Source organism: Halichoerus grypus, chromosome 4 (genome assembly GCF_964656455.1).
Source record: "Halichoerus grypus chromosome 4, mHalGry1.hap1.1, whole genome shotgun sequence".
NCBI lineage: Eukaryota > Metazoa > Chordata > Mammalia > Carnivora > Phocidae > Halichoerus > Halichoerus grypus.
In genome coordinates this window covers 122,440,607-122,462,194 of record NC_135715.1, presented here as the reverse complement: position 1 = coordinate 122,462,194, position 21,588 = coordinate 122,440,607, and the positions used below count along the sequence as shown (strand labels likewise).

At 37.2% G+C, this 21,588-nt stretch overlaps 1 protein-coding gene across 2 annotated transcripts in view; it reads left to right on the top strand.

Moving 5' to 3' along the window:
* The window catches only part of CCDC148 (coiled-coil domain containing 148), a 286,442-nt gene that overhangs the window by 162,979 nt on the left and 101,875 nt on the right, over window positions 1-21,588 (top strand). For both annotated transcript variants that reach the window (XR_013447145.1, XM_078070835.1), the window contains exon 12: window positions 10,666-10,784. Coding sequence is in view for 1 of the 2 variants with exons in the window: in XM_078070835.1 (XP_077926961.1) it covers window positions 10,666-10,784 (119 nt within the window). In the remaining variant the exon portion in view is untranslated. The remainder of the gene's footprint in view (window positions 1-10,665; window positions 10,785-21,588) is intronic.

The window sequence follows — 21,588 nt, the reverse complement described above, 5'->3', positions numbered from 1 at the left end:
GATCTTTCCTATTAACCTACAAATATGCCATTATGACTTCTATTTTTTTTTTTAAATACTCTCCCTTGACCCCAAACCCCCTCCCTTAGAAATTGTACCATTCTATAGTCTACACACTGCCTCCAATTTCTTTCCATTCATTCTCTCATGGGCTATTTTGTCCCTCCATTCCAGCAAAGCTGTGCTTACCAAGGTCATAATTGATCTCCATGTTGCTCATTCCAGGAGTCAGTTCTCAGTCCTCACTTTACTTGAACTATTAAGACAGAAGTGATCACCACCTCCTCCTTGGAAAACTTGATACTTGGCTCCCAAGAAGCCATTCTCTCTGCTTTTATCTCACTTTGCTCTTTTTACCTCACTGGTTTCTCCTTCTCAATAAACTTGGATGGATCCTCCACATCATTCTAACTTCTGGGCCTTGGAGTGCCCTGAAGGCTCAGTCCTCTAAGTATATATACTTCCTAGGTGATCTCAATCAATGCAATATTATTTAGATGTCATTTATATGCTGACAAAAAGCAATTAACATCTCTGGTCTAGGCTTCTCTCCTGAACTCCAAATTCATACATCCCATTGCCTCAAATCTAGTATACCCAAAATGTGTTCTTGTTTTTACCTGCAGACCTGCTCCTTCCCCAGTTTTCTTTTTCTCAACAAATGGAAACCTCTTCTCCCAGCGCTCTGGCCAAAAGCCTTGATATTATCTTTGACTCTTACTTTTCCCCTGCACACCTCCTACTGATACCCTCACCTCTTGTCACAAATAAAGGTTCTACCTTTTAAATTGAAGCTATTATAATAACTTCTTAATCTCTTAATTTCTCTGCCTCCTCCTTTTGCATTCCTACTCCCTTCTCCAGGCTATTTTCCACAAAGCGGTCAGAGATGTCACTTCCTACACTACATTCTATATCTCTTGGATCTTATATCCTGCCACTTTTCCCCTAACTCATCCTGTGCCAGCTGTACCAATCGACCTCCTCTTCCAACACCCTGGCCCATGTCCTCTTAGGCTTCTGCATTGGCTGTTCCCATTGCCTGGAAGACTACTCTTCCAGATGTCTGCATAACTCACTCTCACTTCATTCAAGGTGCCACTCCAATATCATGTTATCAAAGAGAAAGTTCATCCTCAATTACCAAACTTAAAATAGCATCCTCTTTTTCTGTCATTTTGTCCATTTGCCCTACTTTTATTTTTTTCTTAGCACTTATAATCCCACCTGGCACCCATCTATTTATTTATTGGCTGTTTTCTCTTTCTCTTCTAGAATGTAAGGTCCATAAAAGAGAGGGGTTTGTCTATTTTCATCGTTGTATCTCCAGTGCCTGGCAGAAGGCACTCAACAAATATTGGTTGAATGAATGAATATAATGAACGAGCAGTATATAACTGTACTTTAATGCTGAGGTATAGAGGAAAATATGCCAAACTAGGAGGCCCTAACAAGGTGGCTGACCTTGGGCAAGTTATGCAGGCTCTGTGGGATTTTGCCTCCTCAATTGTAAAATGAGGTGTTTGGATTAAATGATTGCTAAAATCACCTCAGCTCTAAGAAGTTATGATTGAATGACTCTGAGGTTTGATTACTTTTCACTTTTCACTCTCTGTGACACCTCAGGCTGTGAAATACAACATCCTCGGTATATATACTCCCTTCCTAATGCATAGTGAAAAGAGAGAAATTAAACAAGATTACAGACAAATTCATTTTAGCAATATCAACATATGACATGATCATTATGTAATATTTCAATGCCCATACTGAAAATAAACCTTACGTCTAAAGAAGACATGACAGTTATTTTTTAATCCACCTGGCATTTCAATTAAGAGGAAGATAACTAATGTGTTTACCTCAGAACACTTTCTTGGCTCATCATTGTTCTAAGGACATAAGACTACATCACAGCAGAAAACAGCTATTGCCAATTCAAGTGGACAGCTCTGCTACTGAAAAATGCTCTCATAAGTGACCAAAGTGAACACCACCTAATAGAGATTCATGTTATTTTTTTATGCATAAAGATATCACCTACTTCCAAGCAAATTATAATAAGAGGCATTAATACTATTGTGCTGAACAGCCTCCCTTTGTGTCATACTCTCCATTCTTTTCAGTTGTTTTGTACAACTCCCTTGCCCTCTGGCTTCTGGTTGGATTCAGTCAAAATGGAACACTAGAGATGGGGATGAGAAAGGAGACTGATGTTGGGAGAGTTGTTTCCCCAGCTCCTAGCCCTGCAGAGTTGTGATGACCAGCTGTGTCCTCCACCAAAGTTCTCAGCTCCTCCCGTGAGGTGGCCCTCCTCACACAGCTTTCTCTGACTCTAGTCAATGGGTGGTAAAGCAGCTCAGCTATTGCATGATGTCTTATGATTTCCCTGAATTGCAACCCTCCTTTGTCAATTGTCCCCTTATTATATTCTTCTTGATTTATTCTAATTTTAAGCATGCCATCTGTTTCCTATTAAGAATCATTAAAATAGAAAATTAGTAAGAGAATGTAAGACAAAAAATTAAGAGGATGGGAATATAGTTATGTCAGCAAACCAAGACTAAAAAGGGGCGCTGTAATTGAACATGGTTAAAGTTAAAAGGAAGCATTTAGCTCTTATTTGCTAATAATAGACAACATCCTAGCACATCAGGAGCTGACAGCGTGTACTGGGGGAGAGGGAAGCAAACCACCCTGGATAGCATTTTTAGTAGAACTGCTTTACAGAAGAATCTAAATCAATCCTCATATGATATTGCATCAACCTTTATAAGGCCTATGATATAAAATTAAACCATAGTCCTGTGCAACTTTCTCTAGAAAGTGAAAGTGATGCTGCATGCAAGGTGATAAGAAGTGAAAATGTTATATACAGGGATATACAATGTTCCTGTCATCTGACTTGGTATAGAAATAGAGTGTGGAAACTTCAGGAATGAATAATAGTCATGTCCCTTAGATGTTCCTTCTAAATATTGATTTTTCTTGGTCAGATTTTCAAAAAACATACTTTTGTAATTGTGAAGTATTTATGTCCATTGTAGATAGTTTGGAAAATACAAACAAGCACACAGAATACAATAAAAGTCACTCCAATTCCTAAACCAGTACCAAAAGAAAATTATTAGCAGCGTCCTTATATTCTTTTTTTAACATACATGGGGAATTTAACTTAACTAGAATCATACTGCATATATTATTTTTAACCTATTTTTAAAATTTTATCAGTAAATCTTGTATATTTTCCCCTGTTTTCCTATCACATAATTTTTAGTGTTTACTAGTGTCTCATTATGTGAAATATTGCATTTAACCACTTTCTTATTTTGGAGTGTTAAATTATTTCCAACCTTTCACCATTTTAAGGCTGTAATGAACATACTGATACCTAAATCTTTGCATATTTCCCTGCTTATTAATTCTTAAACTTTGTTTCTTATTCCCTGAGGCCTTTTGCTAGTGATTTTCTTATTTATTCTTCAGAAAGAGTATGACAATCTACCCTCTTACCAGTGGTGGATGTACTTATTTATCAGGTTGGAGATTGGTGGCAAAAGTGTTCAAGTTTAGGATACTGTTAAGTAGCTGGATACAAATAGTCTGAACTGTGGACTGAAAGGAGATCTATTCAAATAACCAGGCAGGATGTTTGCAAATTTGACTTTCTATTTTGATTTCTTACCCATATAGAGTGTTCAAATATTTGCATAAAGAATGTCATGCAAACTAATTCTTTTAGGGCCAAATTTTTATTCAGAAGCTTCACCAGGTCCTGGGTTGAAGCCCACAGAGCTCTCTATACCTTAAAGTATAGAAGAGATAATTTTGGCTGATAGGTTTTGAGGATAGAGGTGACAAAGTGTTCATCTTTAAAAGAAGAAAAAATCTTTAATCTGACTGTCATAGACAATCTGACTTGAGAAATACCATACCCCCAGGCTCTTTTGAGATTAAATGCACTTCCACCCCACACATGACTTAGTGGAATGGACCACTGATTGTTTATCGTCTATTATTGTTTAATTGGTTTCTTTATTAGTAGTTTTGGATTTATATAAGTTGAAATAAGAAAAGTATTGACAAAACCAGAGAGGGAGACAAACTATAAGAGACTCTTAATCTCTGGAAACAAACTGAGGGTTGCTGGAGTGGAGGGGGGTGGGAGTGATGGGGTGGCTGGGTGATGGATATTGGGAAGGGTACGCGCTATGGTGAACACTGTGAGTTGTGTAAGACTGATGAATCACAGACCTGTATCCCTGAAACAAATAATACATTATATGTTAATTAAAAAGAAAAAAGAAAAAAAAGAAAAGTATTATGTGCGATGTTGCTTTTCCATATTGTGTTTCACTGGATTCATTTAGCAGAGATATATCATGTATCTCTCATTTGCAAGATGCAATACTAGATACAAATAAATATTACAGTGTAAGGCATGTTCCTTACCTTTCAGAAATTCACACAAATGTGTGAAAGATTATGTGATGAGATATAGATGCTTATCAAATTGATTGTAGGGAAAGAATAGTCATACTTCGATTGGTGGCAATTTTATGGGATATAGGCTGATCTAAATGGAGCAAATGGAAAAAAAGTAAAGTAAAAAAAAAAACTTTTAAGCGGTCCTGCTGCTTTTACATGTAATAATATCACTATTTTGTGAGGGTGCATATTCCAGACCAAAAGTAGAAAGATCTGTAAGATGCAAAGAATTAGCTAAGTAAATTAGAATCTAGAAAATGGACTAAAAGTCCCTTATCTCAATGGCTTATGAGTAATGGAACTGGATATTTTGAACTTCCTATTTCATATATTTTATGTAACTAGTTAAGAATTGTGACCTCCTTCTGAATAAGTCACTAAGGCCTTTGAAATAATAACCTGGGAGCAAGGTATAGAAGTTTATTTGTTCAAAGATTCAACGTCACACAGATTGCTTGAAATCAGAAACTAAACTGTCTTCCTTCTATAATGCTTTAGTCCTAACTTTTTGCTTTCTACATGTAAACAAGAAATTCTTATTTCATGCTGAATTATAATAATTATTGGACTGAAGGAGTGAAAAAATATAATTTAATGGTTGTGTAGTATTAGTCCAAGTTTTTTAAAATTAAACTTTGAGGTACTCTAATGCTATAAACATTGTTTCCTAGTGGAGTTTTTAATAGGAAACGTATTGTTTGGAAGATTGGAAAGGTAAGATGGGATATAAAAATGATCTCAAACTCTTTGAAAAGTTAGCATAGCATTATTTTACAGAATAGTTTCTTTGGTTTATTTACACTTCTACTGGCTTAACTTCACCAAAATGAGCAAACTGTAGGACTATGAAAGGGAAACATCCAATATGAATCTGAGATAATAAGAGGAGATGGGGGGAATTAAGTCCTGTTTTGTTTTTCAGAAAAGCAAGCTTTTTCTAGAAACTTCATCTGTGAAAGTCAAGGAACAAACTTTGAATTCAACTCTTATCACTTGAACTTACTTTCTGATTTCCCTATCATTGGAATGTTATAAGAATCACTCAAAAAGTAAAAAACAGGATGTTTGAAATCTGTGTCTCGACAAATGTCCCAAAGGGCTAACTAAATATCCTTAGCTTTAACTTTAGTTTGAGGTTTTCAAAGCAAATAATTCTAGACACAAACTTCCTGCTCCTAATGTCAAAAAGTGAATGGAACTGTCCTTAGGGAAGTGCTTAGTTCAGACTTTACCATCCTGCAAATAAAACTGCTGGCCTTGTTCCCATCCACAGCTTTGTTATTCTCGGGCCAGAGACCAGAAGAAGCTTCCACTCACCTAATGATGATCAACTAAGCCCTGTGTCAGACATGATACAAGGTACTATAATACAAAGAAGAATAATGCCGACCAATATGGAAAATGCTATGCTAAGGATACATAAATAGTGCCTTAGAAGGTACATCTATGTCTGGAGGAGAGGGAGAAGGAGGAAAGCTGAGAAAGCAATGCTAAAACTGAGTCTTAAAGAATGGGTAGGGGGGATTTAGCAGACTACAGGCAGGGCAGACCACGCCGGGCATGTAATAAATGCCTAAATATATCAGTAACAATCCAGTGGGAGAGCCTCATGAAAAAGAATCAAGGACCTCAAGGCAGGACGAAATGGAGAGTAATAAACTTTCACCAAGTGTCATTGGTGTGCCAAGGATGGAGCTAAGATTTTTTCCTGGAGGGTTCAGAGGATGATTCAAGTAGGAGATGGCCTTTGTTCTGAGAATAAGGGTAGAGTAAAACTGACAGGTAGAAGAGGGAAAGGATGTCATTCTAGTTAAGAAACTTTGCAAAAGGAAGATAGGAATGAAAGTACATGGCCATTTTCTTCTATTTATGCTCTCACCCTAGAAATCTCATCTAGTCCTGTGGCATCAAACACCATTTTAAGTGGATATTTCCTTAATTTAGATCTCCAGCCCTGAATCAATCCTTGAGTCTCCCATCTGTACCCTCCATACGTTTATTTGGAATCTTCACTTCAAGGTCTTATAGTCATGTCAACTGTTTAATGTTCAATGCTCAGCTCCTGATTGTCTTTCTTTCCCAAACCTGTTATTCTTCCAATCTTCCATCTCAGTTATTGGTACCATCATTCAACTGGTGGCTCTAGCAAAAATCTAGGAATCATCCTTGATTCCCATTTTCTTCAAACTTCATATCTAATCCCTTAGTGAGCAGTCTGGCTCCACTCAAAAGCCATCTCAAATCTGAACACTTCCCTTCATTTCCTGGTCCAAGTGATCATTTTTGCCTTATTCTTCTATCTGGTCTCTTTGTTTCTCCTTTGCTCCTCTACTATCCATTCTTCACCCAATATCCAGAACTACCTCTTAAAAATGTAAGTCAGATCATGTCATTCCCTGCTTTAAATTCTTCAATAGCTCTTCCTTGTTTCTAGAATTTAAATCCTCGTCTAATCACATAGCCCCCAGCTAGCTTCTTAATCTCACCTCCATTCTTAACTCACACCACATGCTGAGCTGCACTGGCTTCTTCCCAGTCCTGAAAATGCACAAGGTCTTTCCCACTCAATGCTGTTGCACCTAGAGCTCCCATTCCTGCAGTGATCACCCTCATTGTCTCACAGTGATTGTCTCACAATCATCTTTCAAGTTTTGATTCAAATGTCATTACAAAAATATGCCTTCTAATAAAAATTCTACCCAAATTTTTCTAAATCATTACTATAATTATTTCCTTCTTAGAACTTCACATGTAATATTCTGTTCATTCATTTACGTGTTTATTCTCTTTCTCTCTCTCTTTCTAGAAGTCCCAGCTCTATGAAGCAGAGGTCTTATTTCTCTTTAGCATCATATCCCAAGTACACAGCACAGTATCTGGCTTAAAGCATGTGTTCAATAAATATTTGTTGAACAAATGAGTGCCAAAGTCAGTAATATCTTAAGACTATAGATAAGGGTTGACAGAATTAAATGCACAGAGACATTATGTAAAATAAAGATTGAAAAGGATCATTTAGTTTGCTCATTTATATGTCACTGGTGAGAGTAGTGAATTTGGAAGGAAGGAAGAGGTAGGAATGTCATGGATGAGGAATAAATTAGGAAATGTGAAATTGAAGAAGAGTAAGTATTCTAAGATGTTTGACTGAAAAGGGAACAATGAAGGGACAGTCTTGGGAATCTAAAGAAAGTTATTTTAAATTTTGTAAATGTGTGAGATTTGTACATATTTCCATGTAAGGAGAAGGAAGCAGCACAGACCAAGAGATTGAAGGTACAAGAGGTAGAGGGGTAGATGATGGAGTAAGGTTATGGAGAAGATGGAATTGGGGAGTAGGATCTGGAGCCTGAGAGGGATAAATCTTGTACAAAGGAAAGACATCTCTTCTTCTGAGGGGCAAGGCATCAAGGAAGGTATCATTTAGAGCTTCCATTTTTTCCTGATAAAAGTGAAGAAGGAAAGGTAGTTACGGAGCTTAACATAGTGAACAGGCTTTGGAATATAGCCATGAGAAATTAAGAGGCATTAACCAGGAATTCATAAAAGGAATGCTGGTTGTCAATGAAGATTCAGTTGAAACCATAAATTTGGTGCAAGTTTCTATAATTGTGTAATTCATTCATCAATCAAATGTTTATTAGGTATATACTATGGTCTAGACCCTTTAGTTGATGTTGGAAGTGCCAAAATAAACAAATCGCGTTTCTGAAGTCTAGTGGGGGAGAGAAAGAAGCATATTAATTAGCAAAGCCTTGTGATGAAGGCTCTACTAGAAGAATAAAAGTATACAATCAGAACACAGGATGATAGAAAAGAAGTGGGTAGTTTCTGGTCATAGAACTGATGGCTATAATTGAAGATTTCAGATTGGAACTGAAATGTCCTTGATGATAATAGAATCCTGGGGGAAGAGGTAGCTCCCTGGAATGGAGGAAGTCATAAAACTATGAAATTAGTAGGTTGGAGGGGCATTCAGGCAGATGCTGAAGCTGTGTAGGAAAGTAGAAAGGGTTGTTTTGGACAACAAGTCCTGTGTGGCTGTGACCCACCTATCTGAATTCTTGATGAGTATTTGGGAATGACCTGGAAATCCATACATGCCAGTCATAAGGACTAGAAAGTGATACAGATACAGTTAACATCGAAGGAAGAAGACATTGTACATGAGAGGATTATCATTGTGGCGTAAAAGTAGCTGTTAACAAGGAGGAAAATGCCCAAACCATTCCCCAGCTTCCTGGCACATGGGGCATTGAAGATAATCATCCTTTACTCAAGAGAATTCCAGTCAAAACAATGATGTAGTGGTCTGAAGGTTGAAGAGGTAGAGGATTTTATGTGTGATGACACAGGGGTTTCAGAGAGTCCAGTAGAAAGCACTGAAAAAGAATAAATCATGCTCACCTAAGAGAATGAGGGAGGGAGAGGAGAGAGAGGCTCACACTGTAGTAATGTCTGAGGATACCAGAGTGTTGGGAATGGAAATAATTGATCCCGAGATGCCAAAAGCCTCAGGTGTGACTTAATTCTAGAGCCTGCAGAGGCTAGTGCACCAAATAGTGTCTGCAATCCAAGGACACCAGCAACCTGGGGTTGGTCTGCTTGTAGTCAAGGGATTGTCGACAAAAGAACCACTGACTTCCCTCCAAGGCCAACACGGAGCATAAGCGAACACTGGTCTGTTGGAGCCCAGGGGAAAATGCTCTTTAATCCAATATCTGTTCTTTTTTAAAATTTAGTTTTGAAGTAGCTTTATTTTCTCTGATCATGAAAGAAATACATATTCATTGCAAAACATAAGGTAACACAGAAAAGTATAAAGCATAAAATAAAGACCACTTAAACCCCAGAGGGAGAGGATATAATCATTGTTAACATTGTCATATCTGGCACTGATAGAATGCCCTGGAATTTCTCAGTTAAGACTCTGAAACACACCTTGTCAGTGTTTTCTTTCTCTGCCTCTCCTACCCTCTCTTTCACTCTCCATCTTTGGTGCTGCTACCTTTCTAACTTCATCTCTGTTCTCCCCAAATTCAAATCTCAATGATCTCTAGAGTGAAATCGTTATACCTTGAGCTCATCCAGTTATTCACTACTCATTGAGTGGACATCTCCATTGTGGCTGCTGGTGTTGTAGGCTCTGCAGCAGAGTTGCTATGGCTGTGGCCATGTTGCTTGGGATGCTCCTTTTAGTTCTCCCAGGGGTGAGAGACTATGTTTGCTAGGGGAAGTCTGGAAACCATTTAGCTTTTCATATTCACTTCTCAAAAGAGGGGTGTGGCTAACCTGCCTTCCACAACAGACCTTCTGCTGGCAGTCACTCACTATCATTCACCACTGAGGTACTCTACTTTTTCCAGCAAGATCCAGTCTCTTGAGTCACACGCAACATGGCAAGCCAGAGTGGTTGAAGGGGCCTCTGTCAAATAAACATTAACTTCAATTGCCCCACCTGGGGAACTAGGAGAACCCTGAATAATGGTTTCATCCCTCTGAAAATCCATATGAGTACTTTCAGTTTTCTCAGTCTGGCTCCATTTCCAGAGAAGGGAAGTAAAACAGGCCTACTAAGAATGCTCTCACCTTTTCGAGCTTGATAAATTTGTCCTTTATTTTACCACATAAGTCAGAACTACTATATATCAGAACCCTGCTAATTTTTTCTTCTCCTCCTTCCTCCCACCTATCTCCTGCCACTTCCCCAGAGCATAAAGCTTTCAACATCCTGCTGTCCATTAGCATAAATAAACTCATGCTGTTAAAGTAAAAATAGGTTTAATGATATTTGTTAAAGACTGCATTATCATAAGGGGATAAAAATATTCTTGAGTAACAGAGAGATCATATACTTTAGAGACAATAACATGCTTCTATTGTGGTTCCCTGAAAGTCGATTATTTTAGCCATAGATTTAAACTTTAGATCTCAGCATAAGTTACATTTCCACTTCAGCATTGTTAAACCATGCAGTTTCTTAGGACTTGTACCTTCATGTTTTCATTTATTTTTTTTTTCTGTTGTCAATATACTGTAGGCAGATCTAAGAAATGAAAAAGATAAAGTGCCATTTAAATTTAAACATATGAACCAGTGGATATGTTGTTATAACTTTTCTCCTCATTTTGACATATCTGTTGTTAATTTAAATTTTATGTATCATTTATACTATAGATAAGAAAATACTGGGCTAAAAAAGAGCAGAAGTGGCAAGAAATGGAAATGAGAGATCTTCAGCGTCTGGAAGAACTGAAGAAATTAATGGCTGAACAATCAGTGAAAGACAGAGAAAGGTAAAAGAAAAATCCTAAATTGCATAGTCATGGAGGTGGTTAGAGTAAACAGTATCAGAGGGAGCATTTTTCTATACTTAATGTGTTCTTACAGTATTTATATTCACAAACAGATAAAATGATACTTATGTATTTCCGTCTCTCATATTCATACACAAATCTCTAGTTTGCCATTTAGTTCCTTAGATAGCTTCCTAGTTAAAACCCTCACAGATGATTTCATAGTATTTGATTGCCCACTGTATGCATGAAATGATCCTGGCTGCTGCTGTGACTTAATATGTTGACATAGAAGGAGGAAACCATTATTCCGATAAGAAGGGAGACCCATTTACTATGATTGTGGCTGGGGAAGACAATGCACAATTATACAGCGTATGTGATTCATTTTAGTATACTTAGAATGCACCCTATGTAGGAAAACACAGAGGATTTCTTGGAATGGTGTAATTTAAGAGCTGAAAAGGACATTTGAGATCAACTAACTCAGTGTCCTCATTTTATGAATGAGTATCCTGAGAAATTAAAATTACTTTTCCAAGTTTACCATATCAATCAGTGTCAGTGAGGAGACAGAGACAACACAGTAATCTGAATAGGGAAAGTTTAAGATAAAGAATTATTAATTCTAATAGAACACCTCTGTTATATAAAGAGATAAAGAGAACTTTAAAGAAAACCCCAGGGCTGAAGGAAGTTTCCCATAGAAGAAACAAATATGGAAGCCCCCACCCCCACCCCCCGGCTCCAAGTTTAGGACTCAGACCTTATTGTAGAAGGCATGGTTGTGGCCCACTGCATGGTGGAGAAGTTCTTAGATGGGCTCAACCAGAACTAGTTCACAGTCACTGGGCAAGCAGGAAATGCCCTGCGTGAGTGTAGGAGGCCAAAGCTGGAAGTCAACCATTGGGATGCTCACAAAACTCAGTGAGAATCTGACCATGGGAGTGCCTCTGAAATTTGATGGGAAACTGACCATTGGGTGCCATTGGAACTCCATGCGCACAGGTGCCACTGGGAGTTCCCCACACATGCAGCAGGCAGCCATATGGTTGGAGCAAGAAGGGGTAAACACTGGAACCAGGAAAGAAGGCCCCTTCCTCCTTCAGCATCTTTCCAGAACCCTTTTCTGACATAGCTTAACATTGTGTCAGACAACAAATTGGTAACTGGCATAGTTATCTAGTTTAGCTAGCTTCTGAGTAGATTTTCACGAGATAAATTAAGAATAGCTCTTTTGTTTCATAACAGAAGTCACAATAAGTTTACTGTTAGTCAATTTAAAAAAATAAAGTTGCCTGGAACTCTGTACTTTCTGCTCAGTTTTGCTGTGAACATAAAACTGCTTTAAAAATTAAGTCTATTTAAAAATTACCCTTTAGGGGTGCCTGAGTGACTCAGTCAGTTGAACCTCCAACTCTTGGTTTTGGCTCAGGTCCTGATCTCATGGTTTGTGAGATCGAGCCCTGAGTTGGGATCCACACTCAGCAGGAATCTGCTTGGATATTCTCTCTCCCTCTGACCCTTCCCCACCCTCTCTTTCTCTCTCTCTCTAAATAAATAAATCTTAAAAAAAAAATACAAAATAAAAATTACCCCTTAGACTTATATATAACCTTGGAAGATATAACCATTTTATACAACGAGGTTCACTGTTATCTAGGAAGCTTCCTTTGTAAGGATGGGACAGTTATCTCAAACTCCAGTCACCAAGGTTTCAGAGTAAATCTGGAGTTCCACATAAATGCCAGGCAATTCCTAAGGATTTTCTGGATGAAATTTACATCATTTTCTAGGTATCTCAGGATTTTAGAGTTCACTTTAATCTATTATGGAGAAAACTGAGAATACAGCAAAGCCAAGGCTCTAGGCTAAGAGGTGAAACAGCCAGTGAGAAACCAGCCAAATAAGCACAAACCAAGATAAAGTGGAAACCAGCAGATAGGTCATGCCATGGGTCAGAGACAAAAATCCCACTAAAGAGCAAGACAATGGTGGAGGTCAAAGGCTGCTTGGATAGTCTGAAGCTATGCTGGGGAAACAAGAGAGAGCCACAGGAATTAAAGGGAGTGGGAAAAACAGAACAGATGTGAGGTCCCAGCATATAGCAGACATGCTTCTAATAGAATCTCCCCTCATAGCCAGGGAGTTTCTTTGATTACAGAGCCATTTCGGTCTTTAGCTTCCTGTTCCAATAATTATCAAGATTAGCTGACTCAGAACTCCAGTTGAAAAGAAGAAAAGGAAAACCAGATTAATCTGCATTACATAACAGGAAAAAATAGGCGTATCACATATAGCAAAAAGAGTACTAAGGACTAGGAACCAGGGGACCAAGGTTTTAGCCTTAAATCTTCTTAGAATAGTGTATGAATTGGCCAAAACCATTCATTTAACCTCTATGAGGCTCTGCTTTGTTCTTTGTAAAATTGAACTGGACAGCTTCTGAGGGCTAAGTGAGCTATCAACTTTTAGGGGTCTATGATCTGTATGTTAAACTCATGTGAAATGTTGTAGATTTGGATAATTATGAGTCCAGTACTTGCATGCCAATGGGAAATCAGTGAGGAAGGTCATTAAAATATCAGGATAATATAATGTATCAAGAAATAGTTCCCAGAAAATTTCAGATAATGTTGTAGATGAAAGCATTGTCCTCATTCTGTGACTTAGGGAGTTGGAGTTCAACATGTAAAAACTGCTGGTAGCTTTTGCTTCTGGCAAGAACCAGAAGTTGTGTCCTTTTATAACCACCCTGACACTAAGAAATTTGGCTAATTGCTTTTTCTCTACTACTGAAATACAGTTCACAAATCTCATATTTAATTTTTTAACTGGAGGCACATTTTTTTAATATCAAAATAAAAGCTTGAAACAGCATCCAGATCTGTTAAAAACACACACACGTGGCCTTGAGGGTTTAAATTTTTCTCTTGTTTATTTTCTTCTATTTTTTAATTCTAAGTTTCTTGAAAACAATATTCATAAATTAGCAGATATATTAGGTCAAACCATAAGAAAATTCCATTTCTGCAGGTCAGAAATAGTTAAGTATTGGCAGTTTCATGTGGTTCAACATAAAAAGATATAGCGATTCATTTTATTTATTATGTTTTCCTTCTCAGTTATAATCTGTATTTCACCCTCATTTTTAAAATTTTTTACCTAAATTAAATTTAATTAACATATAGTGTATTATTGGTTTCAGAGGTAGAATTTAGTGATTCATCCATTGCATATAACACCCAGTGCTCATTCCATCAAGTGCCCTCCTTAATGCCCATCACCCAGTTACCCCATCCTCCCACCCACTTCCCCTCTAGCAACCCTCAGTTTGTTTCATATAGTTAAGAGTGATTTTATTTTATTGAAATTGTTTCTGTCAAAGTTTCCACTAACCTCCTAATTTTCTAAGCCCTATTCTCTTTTTGAACATGCTAGAGAAGTTAAGAGGGAAGGTTCTTTAATCAGGTTGTTGACATTAGAATCCTGGCTCTATTCTTTATAGCTTTGTGGCTTTTGGGTACGTTATTCAACTTCCCTGTGCTTAAATTTCTTTGTCTGTACAATAAAGACATTATCTAGTGTCTACTTCGTAGGAGTGTTGTAAGGATTAAAGAAGTATTGAATGTAGCACACATTAAATATAAGTGATTACTATCAATTGAATTTTTAAAACATAAGATACCTTCTAACAATATTTTATCAAAATATTTAAGCATTTAATATTTTAGATAAAACATGTAATAATGAGGACATTTTTATTAAAAACAAAACATGAGGTTAAAGCAGAAGTGTCCCTTGATCACTACTCTCATACAATGTCTTCTCTAGAAGTCCTTTCTGTTATCAGTTGTCTATTGATACATATGCATACATACTCTTTCTATGTACCTATACAAAAAATTAGTTTAGGAACAAAAACAAAAACAAAAAAAAACACCCCAATACATTTTATAACACAATACTATTGTATTAGCTCTAGCTGCCATAACAAACGAAGTACCATAGACTGGTGGCTTAAACAACAGAAATTTATTTTCTCACAGTTCTGGAGACTGGAAGTCCAAGATCAAGGTGCCAGCATGGTGAGTTTCTGGGGAGAACTCTTTCTGGCTTATAGACAAGTGCTTTCTTGCTCTGTGCCCATAGGTGGGGAGAGAGACAGTAGCTCTCTGGTGTCTCTTCTTATAAGGACACTAATCCCATCCTGAGGACCCACCCGCATGACCTCATCTAAACTTAATTATTTCCCAAAGGCCTCATCTCCAAACACCATCACATTGGGGGTTAGGACTTCAACATACGAATTTTAGAGGGACAGGTTCAGTTTATAGCAAACATTTGTGTTTAAAAAAGCATTTATGTATCTACAAATTACCTATTTACTATTAACTACTATTTATTGGTTACTGCTATAAGATAAGGTTTTTGTGCCAATTAGAAAAGGTGCTCTATTCTGGTGGCAAAGTACATAGATTCCCTACCTGAAGAGACAAATTAGGAAAAGACCCCCTTCTGAACCATGGCAGTCAGCTTGACAAGCAGTGACAAAGCTGGATGTCATTCCCTATTTATACTCCTGGGCCAGCATCACCTTTGCAAAGCACAAACTTCAAAATGATACATGGCACCCCTGCAAATAGATGTACCTAATTCTTTTTAAATAGTATATATTATCCACATTTCTTCTAAAATTTAGCCATCTGGAATTTATTTCCAGGAATGGTATGAGCTAAGTGTCTTTCATTTTTTGGTCTAAATTGATAGCCAACTCTCTCAACACCAATTATTTAATGATTCATCCTAACCCACTGAGTTGAAATGCCACCTTTATTATATATTATACTTCTAATTATACTTTCATATCCATATGGACTCTTGATTAAATAAAAACTGATTTATATTTATATTTCTACATCGATACTGTGCTGTTTTAATTAATCTGTTTTGCTATCTGATAGAGCAAGTGTTCACTCATTATTCTTTTCAAAAATCTTATTCTTATGTCAAATTTCACTTTGAAAAAATCCTGTTGATTGTTTGCATTGAAGTTTTGTTACAGAATGCTGACATACATACCAAATTTAATCTCCAATCTAGGATCATCCTTCTGGAATAGCTCTCCAGTTCAAGTCTTCTCTCAGCTTCTGTAGAAGATTTCATAGTTGTTTTTTTTTTTTTCTGGTGAAGGCTTGGAAATTATTTTGGAATAAATAGAAATTGACGACCAAGAAGCTGATTCTAAATTTTCTTTAGTATGCTAAGTGAAATAAGTCAAACAGAGAAAGACAATTATCATATGGTTTCACTTATTTGTGGAACATAAGGAATAGCATGGAGGACATTAGGAGAAGCAAGTGAAAAATGAAGGGGGGAAAATCAGAGGGGGAGATGGACCCTGAAAGACTATGGACTCCAGGAATCAGACTGAGGGTTTTAGAGGGGAGGGGGTGGGGGGATGGGTGATCCCAGTGATGGGTATTAAGGGGGGCATGTATTGCATGGAGCACTGGGTGTTATATGCAAACAATGAATGATGGAACACTACATCAAAAACTAATGATGTACTGTATGGTGACTAACATAACATAATAAAAAAATTATTAAAAAAATAAATTTTCTTTAGTAGCTGTGTGAGGAAAAGCGTATGAACTAGGAAGTGGCATTGGGGATGCAGAGGTGATAAATGTTCATCAAGTATTTAGATTAGGTGAAACATGATGACTTGTTTCATTGGGAGTGGAGTTTGAGGGAAGACCGAGAAAGAAGCATGGTCCTGAATATTATTGAGCTATTTCTATCCTCTTAGGTTAAAAGCTTTAGTTTGTTTTCAAGCTCTTTTATTTTCTAATAAATTTATTTGGCTATAGGTTCCTTTTTTTTCTGTGTATCTTTGGCTGCATTCTACAAGTTTTGAGATCAGGTTTCATTATCTAAATAGTTTACATTTCATTTTTAATGTCCTAACAATAAATTGGTCGATATTAGGGTATTTGCCAAAGGCAAGGTTACTTATAGTTTCCAATATTTTCTACTTGTATATGTTCCACATCTTTCCATAACAATGTGCAAAAATTTAGAATGCTTTATGGGAAGCTACTGACCTTGCTACTTTAAACATTAAAAAAAAACCTCTTTATTGAAGAACAACTTATATATTACGAACTCTCTTGTTTTCAATGTACAATTATATGATTTTTAGTAAATTTATAGTTGTACAACCATTGCTACAGTCCAGTTTTACATCATGATGTAAATGTTATATCATCTCAGAAAGATCTCTCATGCCCATTTCCATTAATTCCCGATCCTACTCCCAGCTCCAAATGACAACTAATCTCTTTCTGTCTCAATAGATTTGCCTTTTCTGGACATTTTATATAAATGTAATGCATCTGGGTTCTTAGCATAATGTTTTGAGGCTCATCCACGTTATAGCATGTATTGTTTTTTTTCTTTTTTATTGCCAAATAGTATTCTATTTCAGCATTACTTTTTCAATCTGTTTTGCTAGGGCAATATATATTTTTTCCTGTTGGTGAGAGATTAATGTATGCAGGATGATTAACCAAGCAGGGTTCAAAATTTATATAAAAGTATGATATCAATTCTATTAAAGACTTTGTACTGAGGTCAAATATTTACTCACACCACTCCCAAATGTGTGAAGAATAATAACTGATCTCAGCTTCTTTATGAGACCCCTTCCTGCAGGATAATAAAGAAAGATGAAAACTTTTCAAATTAAAAGTATCTCAAGCACTTGCATTTCAAAATGATCTCATCTTGGATTATCTCTATCTGTTTAGGGCAGTAAAATACCAACTCCAGTCTCTGCTGGAGGTCAGGAAACCTCCTTCAATGGAAGGATGGAATGACTGGTGAGCCTACAGGCTCTGACAGCCTTCAGTGTCCTCATTTCCCTATGCAATTTCATCTCATCCTTCTACCTCCCCAGGGTACAAGGCAGTACTATCCAATAGAAATAATATGCAAATCACACATATAATTTAAAATTTTCTCATAGCCACACTTAAAGATGTAAAAAGTGACAGGTGGAATTGGCTTTTTTTAAAAGATGTATTTATTTATTTTAGAGAGAGAGAGAAAGAGAGTGCGTGAGTGAGCATGGGGAGAGGCAGAGGGAGAGGGAGAATCTTAAGCAGGTTCCACACTTAGAAGCACACTTAGAAGCGCAGCGGGGTGTGAATCTTACCACCCCGAGATCATGACCTGAGCCGAAATCAAGAGCCAGACACTTAACTGACTGAGCAACCCAGGCAGCCCTAAGATACAGTTTTTTAAGTAATCTCTACACCCAAGGTGGGACTCGAACTCAAAACCCTGAAATCAAGACTTGTATGCTCTTCTGACTGAGCCAGCCAGGTGCCCCTTTACGGAGCATTCTTTATGTTAGATATGCACAAGGAGGAGTAGAAAGCATCATTGCTTCCCATTACCGTTGAAAGTTGCAGAGTAAATAAGCAGAAATTAAATCATCTTTCCATGAATCAGGTTCTCTCTCCTCTTGTCATTATGGCATTTTGTAAATGCTTGTTAAAATGTTCAGTCTCTAACTTCTCTGAAGTTCATCTCTATGAAGTGCAGCTAACGTATACTCTCCTTTTTCTGTATTTGCCAATTATTATTTTTACAAGGACGGATGTAAATGTGACATTCCACTTATTTATATTCATTGTTTTTCCTTGTAATTTAATAAAAAGCCTCCCTTTCCCACTTACCTCCTTTGTAATAACTTTAACATATTTAAATTTTTAACTGTATGCTCTGGAGGATAATTTAAAGATTTCTAAAGCAGACTTCCTTGGCTAAGTAGCTCCTCTGGATAACATTTCTTAACCAGAAGACTGAATGAAGCTGGCATGACCAACAGATGGAAGGTAAAGATATAAGACCTTCATTGGTCAATGCTAGTGTAATACTAGAGCACCGGTTGCATTCTTTGCTACAACAGAATCACCTGGAGAGTATTTGAAAGTCCTGATGCCTAGGCCAGGCCCCAAACCAATTAAATCAGAATCTGTGGCAATGGGATTTTGTCCCAACAGTTTTTGAAAATCTTCAGGGGATTCTAAAGTGCAGTGAAGTTTGAGGTCTAGTATACTAGACTTCTTTTTATACTTTCTGAAGTATGGACCCAAATCTTTCATTGGGGTCTTGAGAAGATCCCACTTTTTGTAGAAGTGCCTCTGAATTTTTTTCTTCCGATGGTATTCCCTCATATTGAAATAGGGAAGTCATGGAGGTGAAACTTTATATTCATGGAGGAGTTTATCAATTCAAGAATCCTCTGCAAGCAAAAATCTTGCATGTTCCTCTCTAAGCAGGTGTGTATGTGTGTGCATACACGTACATGGGTATGTGTTTAATGGAGAAAGCAATGCCTTGTGTAGTAACAAACACTAGTTTTTAGTTATTGTTTCCGAAAGAAGGGAGTTTTTCTATGTTGCAAAACAGTACACATTTGAAGTTTAAGATGGTGATGACCATTTGGGAAGGAAGAAACTAGAGCCAGCTGCCTTCCTAACACTAAATTGGCTTTGTAAATCTAGTGTATGTTTTGGGGTGCTTGCCAACAGCAGGGAATTGACAATTATTGCATTTTCTAAGTAGTAAAACCAGATGTTTCTCTCTATTTTCCATGTCTTTTCTTAACAATATGCAAAATTCAACATGTTGTATTGGAAGACATTAAGGGCATTTAAAGTGGGTTCACAGTCTAATCTGTGATTTTTAAAGAGTATGTTTATTAGGGTGACTTCAACAGAAACTTTACAAACATTTGTTATGTTTTTGCTTCTCAGCAAGAGATTTCCCAAAATTAGTGGAATGCTCTTGTTCATTAAATCTCTGTCAACCAAATCCCCATTCCAAGTGGATGTGCCAAATGATGTCAACCAAGGATCACTGTGAAGCATTAAACAAATATAGTTCTTAGTAAGACTGTTTTGTCTTTTAAAGGATATTAGAAATGTTTCACAAATTAGAATTTAAAAGACTGAAATAGACCCCACTGGTAGCCAACATGCCATTTTCCAACCCATAGAGGTAATTTTGTCTAAAAATAATAATACTGAGAACCTGCTCATCAGTATAACATAACTATGACATGTATATACATGTGTGTTTGTGTGTGTGTGTGTGTGTGTATTTTCATACTTTGGGGCATGAATACACAGATTATTTGGACTTAATTGTAATAGTCCTTGAATGAATCTTAGCTGAGCAAGCATAGTTGACAGAGGGAGGCTAAGAAGTTTACGAACAAAGCAATGTACAGTAATTTTAATGTGAAAATAAACAAGCAAGCTTGTGCCAGTGGGCAGACGGAGCACCAGCTGGGCAGAGATGGCTCAGCTAAGGGTCATTGTAGAGGTCTTGGATGACGATTTATCTCCTGATCGTCAAGCCCAGCTTCAGATGTATGATCCTTACCAAACCACAGCAATCAGAGAGTGCCTTTTGTTTAGTACTTTGGGTTGCTTTAATTTGTTGTTTACAACTTTGATTTTTGATTTTAGAAATTTTTGCTCATTAAAAAGCTCCTGGATTTCTACCATATGCCATATTGATCTGTCTGTTAGAGTTACATGTTTAGGACGTAAAATGGAATGTCAACAGATATGTGTTTGGGAGAGGGCAATATTCAGAACCCCTTTATAATATATTTTTTTACAAAATATGCATTATTGCTTCCCTTTAGTACCCAGCATTATTTGTCCTTCGTATGTATGTGTCAATGAAGTGACCACAGATGCTACCATTTCAAATAGAATAATAGCTAGATGCTGCGGTCTTCTCAAGAATCACTTATCTCAGGGACGCCTGGGTGGCTCAGTTGGTTAAGCGTCTGCCTTTGGCTCAGGTCCTGGGATCGAGGCCCTCATGGGGCTCCCTGCTCGGCGGGAAGCCTACTTCTCCCTCTCTCACTCCCCCTGCTTGTGTTTCCTTTCTTGCTGTGTCAAATAAATAAATAAATAAAATATTAAAAAAAAAAAGGATCACTTATCTCATATTCTCTCCCCCCAGGAACACAGACTTTTATCTTGGTCCATAATTAATGCTACAGATATTCAAAAGTTTCTTACTGGGCATTGGGTTGTTTTGAAACAGCATTGCCTTTCTCCCATTCAACATTTGTACCAATATGTAGAGGCAAGTGATTTGCTGTGTCCTTTCTGCAGCAAAGAGATGCTGGGTCCTCCAATGCCCCACACAGTATTTGTGAGTGAAGTGGGGGCAACCACTCTTTAGGTTACTGAGGTTTTTATCACTAACTCCTTAGCTAGGGAGTTTTACTAAGCACTTTCAGGTAATGAAATAGTGACCTATTAGGCATAAACTCTAGGAGGATTTTCTAAAGCTGCAGGACTAGGTAGGTGGAAACTTAGCAAGCATGGTTAAATGAAGGATGTATAAAGCCATGGCCTGGGAGAAATATAATGGTAACTTTCACAAAATACCACCACTGTGGTGGGTACAATATAGCTTCAAGCACTTGTTTATCCTTTCTTCCTTTGCTTGGAACTACTCCTGTAAGGCACACACACACGCACAGAGCTATCAGATGATATTAAATAGTAATTACTTAGTGAAAGAAACATGTTTACAATCTAGGTTATTTTCTTACTTTATGTATTTTAATATGAGTTTTATAGAGTAATGTAATTTTAGAGCTGGGCGGAATCTTGGAAAGCATCTAGCCCAGCCTCCTTGTATTAACTAGGATTCTAGTTTGCAAACAACAGAAATCATTTCTGCTTGAATTTTGCAATAAAAA